The 12,576-nt window shown below is 42.4% G+C and overlaps 1 protein-coding gene across 2 annotated transcripts in view; it reads left to right on the top strand.

The window, feature by feature from the left end:
- AOAH (acyloxyacyl hydrolase) overlaps positions 1 to 12,576 on the top strand; it is a 170,047-nt gene that overhangs the window by 118,478 nt on the left and 38,993 nt on the right. For both annotated transcript variants that reach the window (XM_049641702.1, XM_049641703.1), the window contains exon 14: positions 898 to 980. In XM_049641702.1, coding sequence (XP_049497659.1) covers positions 898 to 980 — 83 coding nt within the window. The remainder of the gene's footprint in view (positions 1 to 897; positions 981 to 12,576) is intronic.

Genomic DNA, 12,576 nt, shown 5'->3' with positions numbered 1-12,576 from the left:
ATGGAGAAAGAAGATAAAGAAGGAACAAGGGGCACTTGCCAATTGTTTCCTAAGAAATATTCCCAGAAATTGGATACTTCTCCTTCTATCTGATCGTCCAGAAATTAGTGAGGTGGCCAATTGCGGCTGTAAGGGAAGCTGAGTAAAGCAGTCATCACTGTGACATTATCATGTCCTACTAAAACTTCTATTAAAATGAAGGGGAGAGCTAGATCTGAAGGACAACAAGAGTGTGTGCCACGGCCTCATAGCAACCAAAAGAAGAAAGGGAAGAAGGTCAGGTTCAAAATCGCTGAACAATGTATAGGAATCACTGAATCACTATCTTGCACACCTGAAACTAATATAACACTGTATGTTAACTCTACTGGAATTAAAATTTTAAAAACCTAATAAAATTTAAAAATGGACACAGTTGTCAAGATGACCTTTGCTCAAGCAACTTATAGTAGCTCTTGGTAAAAAGATTAGAAAGGGATGACTCTGGAGAACTTCACAAAAGTGAAAAAGTTTAGTCTTACTACATTGATGCAAACCATTTTATAGGACTGTTATTTGTAGCAACTCTTTTTTTTAATTTTCTTAATGTCTATTTATTTTTGAGTGAGAGAGAGACAAAGCGTGAGTTGGGGAGGAGCAGAGAGAGAAGGAGGCACAAAATCCAAAGCGGTCTCCAGTTCTGAGCTGTCACCGACTGAGACACCCAGGCACCCCACAACACTTAATAATGTACTGACAGTTTAGAGAAAACATGTGTGCAAAGATTTGATCATCTGAGTTCATTTGAACCATCCATTTTGAAAAATCATAATAAAATCAAGGTTTTTGAACTTGTGTGAATGTCCTTATATACACCTTTGTATTTGTCCTGATATACACCTTTGTAATTTGTTTCAGAATTAAAGAAAAATCTATTTACCTTCGCTTACGGAAAAGAAACCACTGCAATCACAGAGACTACCAGAATATTTCAAGAAATGGTATGTAGCTTTCCATCGAAGCCTTCAGCAGTGTGCCTTTACTGATTGATTTTATTTCATAAGTTCCACAAAAGCTGAGTTAGAAAACAAGGGCCACCTAATAAAATGAACAGTCTCCCTTTCCAGCACCAGGGCCCTTCAAATACAGCATCTTACCTACAGCAGAGGAGAGAAAGAAAAAGATGTGGTGAGGATGTACACCAAGGCAAGGGAGCAGGTCAGTCATCCACAAGCATAGATCTAGAAAGGCAGGGCATTCAAGGCTCAGGAGGCAAGACTTAAGCAAGCCTTAGCAGAACAAGGGCTGAGTAAAAACAAGATCATTGCAAAGGCTCTGCCCTTCCTTGTGATGCAAAGTCTCCCACATTTCTACTGGGATTTGGAGTTTTTTTATTTAATGTTTATTCATTTTTGAGAGAGAGAAAGAGACAGACAGACAGAGAGACAGAGCATGAGTGCGGGAAGGGCAGAGAGAGAGATGGAGACACAGAATCCAAAGCAGGCTCCAGGCTCTGAGCTGTCAGCACAGAGCCCGACGCAGGGCTTCAACTCGCAAACCGCAAGATCCTGACCTGAGCTGAAGTCAGTCACTTAACGGACTGAGCCATCCAGGCACCCCTGAGATTGGAGTTTTAAGATAAATGGCTAAGTGTTTATATCTGAAATCCCCAAAGCCATTAAGAAAATGAATGTATTTTCAGAGTGTTGTGGAGACTTGCAGGTCTCCATCAGTTTCCCATGTTTCCCAGGACATCAGTGTCCTTGCCTCTCACCTACATGGTTCTCAGCTCCCACCTTGGACCCAGAGACAGTCCATTGCCACAGGATTTCAGTGAAACTCCTGACTGATGAACCAATGCCTGGCTAATGCCAAATGAATTGCCAAGTAATGTTTTGTGACACCGTGATGTAGAGATGGCAGACACTTAGGGTGGGTGTTGCCACTCCATCTTCCTAAGACGGCACTAGTCAACCTTGGCGCTCCTCTCTGCTACACCCAGATTCTGCCTTAGCAATTCCTACAATACAGCACATCTGACAATCACCATCAACAGGTTAGACTTGGCACGTAAAGTTAAACCTATTTGCCATCCCTGTGCCATTTCTAATTCACAAGAGTGCTAAGGCTTTTTCCGGGCAGTACAAGTTTTAACCAAATATATGAGCAGCAAATAATGTATGTCTTATCATACGTATTCTACACAGAATAAATGTTCTGCTCGTCTAAGAACAATATCAGTTTTCTTACTAATGAAATAATAGTTGCTATTTATTACTCTCTTGCCAAGTGCTAAGAATACTTTACGTATAATATTTCAGCTTTTTTTTTTCAACAAACTGTAAGGCAAGTATCAGTATATTTCTTCAGTTCTATGATACCACTGATTATAATAGCTCAAGGGGGTGTTGAGGGAGGAAAAAGGAAGGAAGAATTACAGTGTACACATTGATTGCAGGACTCAACCCAATGTCAAATGTGCTAAAATGTATTTCTCAGAATTGAGGAATTCTAATGATAGATATCCACACTGTTACAGCTGAGAAAACAGAGACATACAGAGACCAAGAACATGGCCTGGGATCACAGAGAAGGTTGCAGGGCTGGGATCTGTAGCCAGATTGTTACACCACACTCAGACACCAACAAAGATACTACAGTCACTGGTCTGTGATCTAAGATGATCTACAGAAAGAGCTTGGCCTCACCTCTCTGCAGATGAACACAATGGACAATGTAGTGGAAAGTTAGAATTGAACCTGGCTATGAATCATCATATACACAAAGTGAATATCAGCCCCTTGCACTTTCTCTTTTCCTTTAGTGAGCTAAACAAACAGCCCCAAAGCTGTCAAAAGCTCTCTGTCAATGTATAATAAAACACAAAGAACAAAACACCTGTGCTCAATATCATGCACTCTAGAAAATGATGGTGAAGAGGCCATATATTTTTATTTAGAAAGACAAAACACTGCCAAAAGAAAAATCGGGATACGAAGTTGGATGGTATAGTTTAATTTATAGTGTATTATTTATTGTTTTCATTTTTTTAATGTTTATTTATTTTTGAGAGGGAGAGAGGCAGACTGCAAGCAGGGGAGGGGCAGAGAGAGAGGGAGAGACAGAATCTGAAGCAGGCTTCAGGCTCTGAGCTGTCAGCACAGAGACCAACACAGGGCTCAAACCCACAGACCGTGAGATCATGACCTGAGCTGAAGTCGGATGCTTAACCCACTGAGCCACCCAGGCACCCCTACTATATTTTTTTTTAAATAAGAGAAAAAACTAGCTTCACATATGAAGATCATAGAAAATATACCAAAATCATTATGTTTGATCAATTATGGATGATCTTTTTTTTATATATACTTTTCTGTTTCCTAAAGATTTTATGTTTATACAGAAATAAACTTAAAAAAAAAAAAAAAACCAAACCTAGAAGAAAGTGAGTACAGGAACCGTGAAGGGCTTGCCTGGGATCCCATAGTTGAGGGGGTCAGGTTAGGACAGGAACAAGCAATAGGACTCTAAGCTGCACGCTCCCTGTGCCTACGATGCCAGCATTTCCCTCTCTCCCAAACCCCAGACTTGACAACTCAACATTACTTTCTACCCACAATGAATGCAGTGATCTTTTGTAAAATCAAAAAGACCAAAGTAAGATGCTCCAAAAATACAAAGTACAATTTGTAGTAGATGTTTCTCCTTTTGTGGTATGCTGTCTTGACAGCATTCCTTTAAAATTCAGATTGTGAAGATAGATAAAACAGGGAAAAAGAGATGGGAGAGAAGCCTAATCATGAAAAAAAAAAAACAGGCATGTCAAAATGGGATCAAAACCTATGCCTTCTGTCAGAGTTAAGTCTAATAAATAGGTGCCAGAGTGTAAGTGGGGGGAGGGCTTATTTCCTTCCTTTTCTTTAAATTTGCAATCCTTAGAAATGCCTAAAATGTAGACTTTGTCTAGTATAACTTCTTTGAAGATGCTCCTTGACTATTTTTCTAAGGATGGAATTCTACAAGGGTTTTTATTGCTGCTGTTGTTATTGTTTTAGTCCCTCATAATTACTCATTATTTAATGTTCTGGTTTTACTTCCAGCCTTTCTTCCTGTTTACTGCAGCTTTTCCTCACTATGGGTTTTCTTTGCTATTATGCAGAATGTAACCTGACTAGCTGTGCCAAGTTATTTCAATTACTCCCCAGGGTTTTTATTGGATATAGGAAAAGTCAGCCTTCTACGCCCTGCATATTTATGGCTACACTTATTTTTCAGAACCAGCGAGGGGGCGGGCGGTGGAGAGAGAGGGAGAAAGGAGAAAGAGAATAAAGAGTTGAATGGAATATTAAAGACTTTCTTAAAAACTGTGTAGTAAGAATTAAAGAAACAGCTCTTAGTTTCATCTTGATGTTTCTGAACAAGACCTGGAAAATGTCTAGAGTTACCTCTACCATGAACCATTGCCAGTGATTATAAAGCATTTTAAGATGTACAATGCCAAAGTCATCTTTAAGTTGGGTACTGATTGCCCAGCAAGCTTCCAGCTAAATCTTTACAATGGGCAAAGGAGATTTGCAGCAAACTCCTACAGCTCCCAGCTTGCCCAGAGGACCTGCAGGGCGGGGCCGCATAGGGACAGGGAAAGGGTCAGTACACCTTGTGGTTGGCTGGGTCCTCACAGAATGTCACCTCACTTCTCAGAGATGCAAAGCGATTCCCAGAGAACAAACAGCAGAGGTATCCCACTCTTGTTGCTTCCTAAAATCATCTCATTTCCTTGCCGTGTAAACTAGTAGACTGGTTTTGAATTTAGGCGCTGGAATTGGTGTGTGACTTAGACAAATAGTTTAATTTCCCTGGCCTGTTTCTGCATCTATATAGAATGTGGGTCATGGTTCAATGCACACAATTGCCAAAGTTGACCCGGGATCTCACTCTGGGTTGCCTAGACAACAAGCTAGCCCCAGTAGGTTGCCTTCACCCTATTTTGCGGAGGGAAAGGCTGCGCCCAAAGTCAGTGAGTGATGGGGTTCGGGGAACAAGCCTTGCCTTGTATGTTTGCCCCTTCTCCAATAAAGCCAATTTTTAAACTACATCACATGACATGCAGAATTCATCACAAAACCCAGATGGGGCCCACTTTGCACAGTGGGGATAATAACAGGACATACTTGAACTTCACAGGGCTATTTAAGGTTGAATGGGAAAAACCCAGTGCTTTCTTTTTTTTTTTTTTTTTTTCAACATTTTTTATTTATTTTTGGGACAGAGAGCGACAGAGCATGAACGGGGGAGGGGCAGAGAGAGAGGGAGACACAGAATCGGAAACAGGCTCCAGGCTCCGAGCCATCAGCCCAGAGCCTGACGCGGGGCTCGAACTCACGGACCGCGAGATCGTGACCTGGCTGAAGTCGGACGCTCAACCGACTGCGCCACCCAGGCGCCCCAAACCCAGTGCTTTCTAAATGTCCATCATCATTGCAAACTCCACCTACCACCTGTCCTATTATTTCCTCAGCATTTTAAAAAATCAGTCACTTTTTCAATGTACATTGTTTCTTAAAAAAAAAAAAAAAGTAGATTTGAAAACACAAAAATACATTTAAAAGATGAACGTCCATGATGGGAAAGCCTGTTGCTCACCGAGTGTAAGGACAGAACAAGGGGATATCTGGGGTTGGGTCTACAGGCCCCTCGAGACAGCAGTGGGCAGGGTCATGGGTGAGGGGCGGCTGGCTGGACCAGGAGAATCTCACAGAAAAAGAGCGCTCTTCCTCTGGGAGGAAAAGGCTGAGCAAGGGATAAGAACGGGAAATGATTGGAGCCTGGTGGACAGCAGGTCTGAGAGTGACTGAGGGGAGCTGGGGCCAGGAACAGAGGAGAAATGGGCAGGACTTCAAGGGAGCCCTGGGGAATGGGTGCATCCTGGGCAGCGGGCTAGGGCTCCCCTTGCAAGGCTGGAGGAAATTAGGACAAAGGCAGGATTGGGGTGGAGGGAAGTGAGAGCTACAGTATGGGGCAGTAAGGATGGGTGGGGCAAAGGACGGAAGCTGTGGGGTAGTAGAGTCTGGAAAACAAGCTTTGACTGGTTGAGCTGGGAGCCCAAGAATATTCTAGAAGGTGGAGGAGCAGATGAAGGTTTTCAAAGATGATCACCTCTCAGAGGCTAGACCTATAAATGTGGATGCCAATCAATATCCATCTGAGAGTCCAGTGAGGCAAACATGGACCCCCAAACTACCTCTCATACCCATGCTGCATGTTCCACGTTTGGAGACCTTGGCATTGGGCCTCAAAGCCTCATGCTCAGTAAAGAGTCAATGAATGCTAGCTTTTATTTAAGCCCTCACTGTCCTTGCCTGATCTCACTGCTCCCATTCACACGTCCAGCAGAGCCAAACTCCTGCCACCTTACACAAGTCCTCTGTTGCTGCCTCTGGTCACCCTTTATTTGGCTTGAAGCTGCTTCAAGTGGAACTTTCCAGTGCAACAGTGAGCATGAGCCCCGAGGGAACCATATTTGTACTCTAGCACTGAGCTCAGCCTCTGCTGCACGTAGTAGGGAAAAGTCAAGCCAACGCACTTTTTTTCTTATAAACTTGAATAACTCTCAGGAGTTACATTTAGCCTTTGAAGAGAAGAAAAGCACACACAGTAATCCTTTGCCAACCTGAATACCTCCACAGTGGGCAAAAGCCACGATTGGCAAGATTATACTTCATTTTTAAAATAAAAGGTAGAAGAAAAACAAATGTTAAAGGAGTATTCAACATGTGTTTTTAAGTAAATAAAAATTCACAAGTCATCCACTTCTAAAATAAACAAGACTCATATGCTTTAAAAGACACACAGATCCCAGCCCCTGAGCCCCCATGGCCACAGCACACAGCCTACAGAGGTGGGCACTCTGACCTACCCATTCCTGGGCCACGCGTAGCATCTCCACAGTTTCCCAAGGAGACTTTACTAGCCTGGAATGTCTTTTGTCACTGGTAGCCTTCCTCACTTTGATTCTGCAGGTTTAGCAAAACCTTAGTGTAAACCCCTATTTGGGGTCGTTTTGTTTTCAGAAAGTCAAAAGTGCTTACAGGAATTCTGTTTTCCAGGCCTGATCTCCCACACAGTGTGAGGCCACCCCTCTCTGTGCACGCATGTGTTCCCCCACACGCCAGAAGTGGGAGCAGGGGACCAGCTGGAAGTATATAGATAAGAAACTTGGAGAATTTTTTTTAATTTTTTTTAGCGTTTTTATTTATTTTTGAGAGACAGAGAGACAGAGAACGAGCAGGGGAGGAACAGAGAGAGGGAAACACAGAATCGGAAGCAGGCTCCAGGCTCTGAGCTGTCAGCACAGAGCCCCCACGTGGGGCTCAAACCCACGCACCGTGAGATCATGACCCGAGCTGAAGTCAGTTGCTTAACCGATTCAGCCACCCAGGCTCCCCAAAACTTGGAGAATTTTAACATGCTGCCACAGAGCATGTGTCACAGCCTTACCTACCTGACCCCACCTCAATCCTTTTGCCGCAAACCGGATTTGAGCTTGAACTCCACTGCCCCTCCCCCACTCCAAGAACTTGCTGGTTCCCTTCTTTCAGCTTGCATTAAACCATCTAGAGAATGGGAGAGAATCTGGCAGACCAGAGAAACTAGGGTAAAAGGGCAAAATTCAGGGCAGCATATGAAATTTATATTCAGGCCATCTACATGGTAATGTGCTGGGAAGGCTAAGCGGGAGGTGGCGGGAAGCAGAGGGGTGAGGAGCAGAAGCAGAGGGAGGGGAGAGGGAGGAAGAAGAGAGCAGGGTACTACGTGTCCATGACGGCTATGAGCTCAGCTCTGTGCTCCCTCCTGATGGCCGCTCAACTGTTTCTTCTACAAATCACTGCTCTGAGATGAACCCCACAAGATTACTGGCAAAGCAAATCACCTCATTCATGCACCGCAGCACAGTACAACTCATTCCTGTTGCTCTCCAGTGAAAAGTGAGGGGAGAGGCGAACCCTAAACTCATCTCCATGCTGATATTAAGTCTGCTGGTGTTTTTGAGCACCAGCTGCTGTAATAGGCACAAAGGATAAAAAAGACTAACCATTAATGGATGCATGACCACATTCAGGTCCTGACCTCTCACTGGCTGGCTCCATAGCCTCCATGAGTCCCTCCCTGTTCTGAGCCTCAGTTTCCCTCTGTGTAAAATAAAGGGTTTTAACCAGATAATCTCAACTTCCATCCAAGCTCCATGACTCTGAAATTCTAAATCAGACTGTTTTAGACCAGCAATCTTCAGGGTCACTCCATGTTTAAGTGTTTTGTTTTTAATCTGATTTGTTGCTCATATTTAAAACTCAAGAGCTCTTGCATAAAAATACCATTTTTATCTACCTATGAAAATCTGGCAACACAGCCACACCCCTGCCTGGCAACGATTGGTTGGAGCTGAGTAGTGGCTTGCCCTTCAGGTGGACTATGGGCTTAGCTACCTGGCCCTTGTGGCCATTTGAGGCTTCGGACCCCCTCCCAAGTCTTAAGTGGCCAGGGACTGTGCAAGTAAAAGTAGGACTTCAATGTACAACAAGTCAAAAGTGGGAAGAGCTCCTACAAGGTGACCAGGCCCGGGGTGAGAAGCAGAAGGAGAGAAGACGCTTCTGGGGGATGTTCTAATAAGAGTGAACATGAGAGAACCATCCATCCTGCTGTTAGACTTGCAGAGACTTGCCAGAAAGCAGCTTGCTTCCTCAACAAGCAAAAGAACTGTGGAAGGAGCTTGCCTTGGACACAGACACACCACCATTCAGGCCTTGCTCCAAGCCAGAAAGAATACATCGATGTCTTTTCAGGCCCTGGCCAGCTAATCGTGTGTTCTACCTGGGGAATACGATCTAGGAGGGACCATTGGTCAGGGCATGATTCCCCAGGAGCATCCATTAGCAGGATGGGTGGATTTAGCTGGAGAGGTTTTGAGGTTGCTATTGTTATTACTACTTTTATAGATTTTAGCTAATATTAAGTACTGCAGGCTTAGTTCAGACTGCTTTAACAACAACAACAACAAACATAGACTATCTTATAAATGACAGAAACTTATTTCTCACAGTTTTAGAGGCTGGAAGTTCAAGATCAGAGTGCTAGCAGGGGGAGTTCTGAGTGAGAGCCCCCTCCCGGGTTGCAAACTGCTGACTTCTCCTTGTATCCTCTTGTGACATGGCAGAAAGAAAGCACCCTAGCTTTCTGCCTCTTCTTAAAGGGCACGGATTTGATTCATGAGAACTCCATCCTTTGGACCTAATTACTTCTCAAAGGTCCCACCTCCAAATACCATGATGATGGGAATTAGATTCCAACGTATGAATTTTGGAGGGACACAAACATTTAGTTCATAAAATGTACCTTCTCTCACCCAGACACTATGCTAAGTACTTTGCATACTTTATCCCCATTTAATCCACAAAGCAACACTATTTTACAGGTGAGGAAACTGGGGCTTAGATAAGTTTAATAACTCACCCAAAATCAGTGGTGGAGTGTAAACCCATGTCTGTCTCGTACAAGCCATGTCAGAGAGTGTCTATGCCTGCTCCCAACCATGCCATGCTGTCCCTCTTTCAGATTCTGGCTTCTAAAGCCACTATCTTCACTTCACTGTCACACTGTCAAGATGACCCATACCTGCCCAGAGGCAGCTGAACATCAGAATTAGATACCTTGACCCAGCACTCTGTTAGCCTTCCCTCTTTATCAAAAGTGGTCCTCTCAGAAAGGGAGAGGCAAGAAAAAAAAGTAAAAGAAGGATGAAGAAACAAACTAGAAATGAGTATTAATCCAGGTAGAGCTGAATTCAGTTACACATACAAGAACATATTATTTTTATTATCACTTCCCCCCACCATGATCTCTATTCTCTAACAAAACAGATTTTGTGGCTTTAACTAGCTGTCTGAACACTTGCTATTGTATTCTTGACAAAAATGCACAACCTGAATTTAATTAGGAGGAAACATAAAACAAACCCAATTGAAGGGCATTCTATAAAATAATTGGTCAGTACCCTTCCAAAGTGTCAAGGTCATAAAACTTTGAAGAATTAGCCCAGGTTAAAGGAGACTGGGCTGACATAAAACTAAATACAATATGTGATCCTGAGTTGGACTGACCCAGAAAGTGTGGGGTCTGAGTTGGACTGACCCATGAGTGGGACAATCAGTGAAATTTAAATAGGCCTATAGATTTGACAACAGTACTGAATTTCCTGATCTTGATAACTGTACCATGACTGTGAAAGATGTTCACTTTCAGGGAGTTTGGATAAAAGATATGTGCAAATGCTTTGTTCTATTTTTGCAACTTTTGTAAACTATTTCAACCTTTGAAAATTATGTTAACTTCTTGGAAATGATTTTAAAATGGAAATTTTAAAACAATTTTTTAAAAGCCACAGAGCACAGGAGAGAAACAAAGAAATTATCTTGCCAAGCAGAAGTAGGCCCTCAGTAAGTATTTAGTAAACCCAACCACTGGGTCAAGTTTTTAATCTCAACCCAGAATGTTGGGAGGCAATGAGAGAAACTATTTATAACAAAACAACTGGGATGTTTCTATTTGGGAGCCATGATCCAGTGTGCTCACAGCAAAAAAAAAAAAAAAAAAAAAAAAAAAAAAAAGCCAGGTTTTAATACCAGTTTTTGAGTTGCTTGATCTAAAATGTAAATACAGATATGCTCAATGCCTGCAAGGTATCAAAACTTCCTATTCATCCTAAGGACCAAACGTATCTCCAAGATACACTGTTTGATTTTAATAGAAACTTTTGAGTTAAAAACATTTCAATTTGATACACTTTGTATAGAGGGGCACATTTCCCTCCTTATGTTAGCAGGATTTATTCCCATTTTTAATATTTTCAAGGCTTTCAATCTCAAAGAATCATTAAACAGTGGAGACATTCTGATCCAAGTGGAACTATTTCTTAGCACTTATCTATGCAGCCCTGCCTGGCTTCTCCTTGTTCCATGCAACTCATCTAGATAGAAGCAGGGCACCTGACAATGATTATAATGTGAAGAGAATGAGTTTTCATTTCTTCTGTTAGGTCAAGATTTCCATCCTGTACCTCTTGAATCTGCCCACCTACAGAAGGCAAATTCAGAAGCAAATATCTTCTACTTTTTTTTGTAATTGTCAATGGCAAAGGTTGCTGAAGTCCTAGGGGGTCTCCTTTCAATAGATCCCCCCTATTTTTAAATGTTTAAACATTTATTTTGAGAGAGAGTGTGCACGTGGGGGAGGGTCAGCAAGAAAGAGAGAGGGAGAGAGAGAATCCCAAGCAGGCTCTGTGCTGTCAGCACAGAGTCCAACATGGGGCTCAAAACCATGAACTGTGAGATCATGACCTGAAATCAAGAGTCAGACTAAGCCACCCAGGGGCCCCTCAGTAGATCTCTTTTGTTTAGGGTTTGAGATAAAGGACATTGTGGGGAAAGCTCCCTGCTACTTGTGTTGATAGCTTAAATGAATTTGCCATGTTTTTTTATCAGCTCTGAAGCATGCTGGCATGTGCCTTTTACCTTTGGTCTTCTCTTACTTCCCATCCTCTCATTTTCCACTTGATTTTGCCCCCACTACTCCCTCTGTTTCCTCTCCGATATTGTAATAGGTGCTAGAAATAGAAAGATGGACAAGACAAAGCCCCTGCCTTCAAGGAGATCATAACTACACGGAAAAGAGAGACAAATAAGGAGACAATCAGTGTTCTTCTGAAATGACACTAAAATAGAGGTAGGTTGAGGTCTCTGGAGGTGAGAGATATTTACCTCTGCCTGGAGAAGGAGAGGAAAACTTCACAGAGAAGGTACGTTTGAGCAGACTTCCCTGCAGGAAAAAAAAAATAGGAATCCAAAAAGCAGAGGGAGATGGTGACTCAGTGCAAAGAGGCTCCAAGGGCAAAATATCTTTGAGAAAGAGGATGAGAGAAGTTCAGCGTGGCTGAGGGATGCTTGTGAAGCTGTGTCAAGTTATGAGACTATGAGGGAGATCAGAGCCATTCTGGGAAGGCTATTATATTCTTTTAAAAAATATATGTTTTGGGGAATCATTTATCTAGCTTGTCACAGAAATTCAGAACCACACTTGTGAATTTGAAAGCATTTTCAGTAGTAGAAACACCAGCAGAAACTGTCACAACAATTATTAAGTGCCTACTATTTTGAGCTCAAGGTCAATGTATTAGTCTGAATGTTTCTACTCATTGCAAGCAACATTTTTAGAGAAAAGAAGGAATTTAAATTTCTTATGGCTGATTTTTTAACTGGATGTATATACATCATACTCTTCAAAATGCTTCAATTATAAAAATACGAGCAAAATCTGCATTATTTAAAATCTAATGAAAGTTAAAAAACATTATTAGATTTACTTTATGTCTGTGTATGATAGCACATTTTCCATGAACATTTTATATTCTCTATAACGCTTCTTAGGTTTCTGGTTCTGGGTACAATAGAGTAAGTACGCTCCACCCAGCCTGCCCCCCTGAAAGCTGCTCTAAAGCCTTGTCAGAAAGTATGGAGCAGGTGCTAGAAGACTCTGAAAAGTAAATAG

This window comes from Panthera uncia, chromosome A2, assembly GCF_023721935.1.
Source record: "Panthera uncia isolate 11264 chromosome A2, Puncia_PCG_1.0, whole genome shotgun sequence".
Classification (NCBI taxonomy): domain Eukaryota; kingdom Metazoa; phylum Chordata; class Mammalia; order Carnivora; family Felidae; genus Panthera; species Panthera uncia.
Note: the sequence above shows the minus strand (reverse complement) of the source record. Positions and strands in the feature narration are given on the sequence as shown.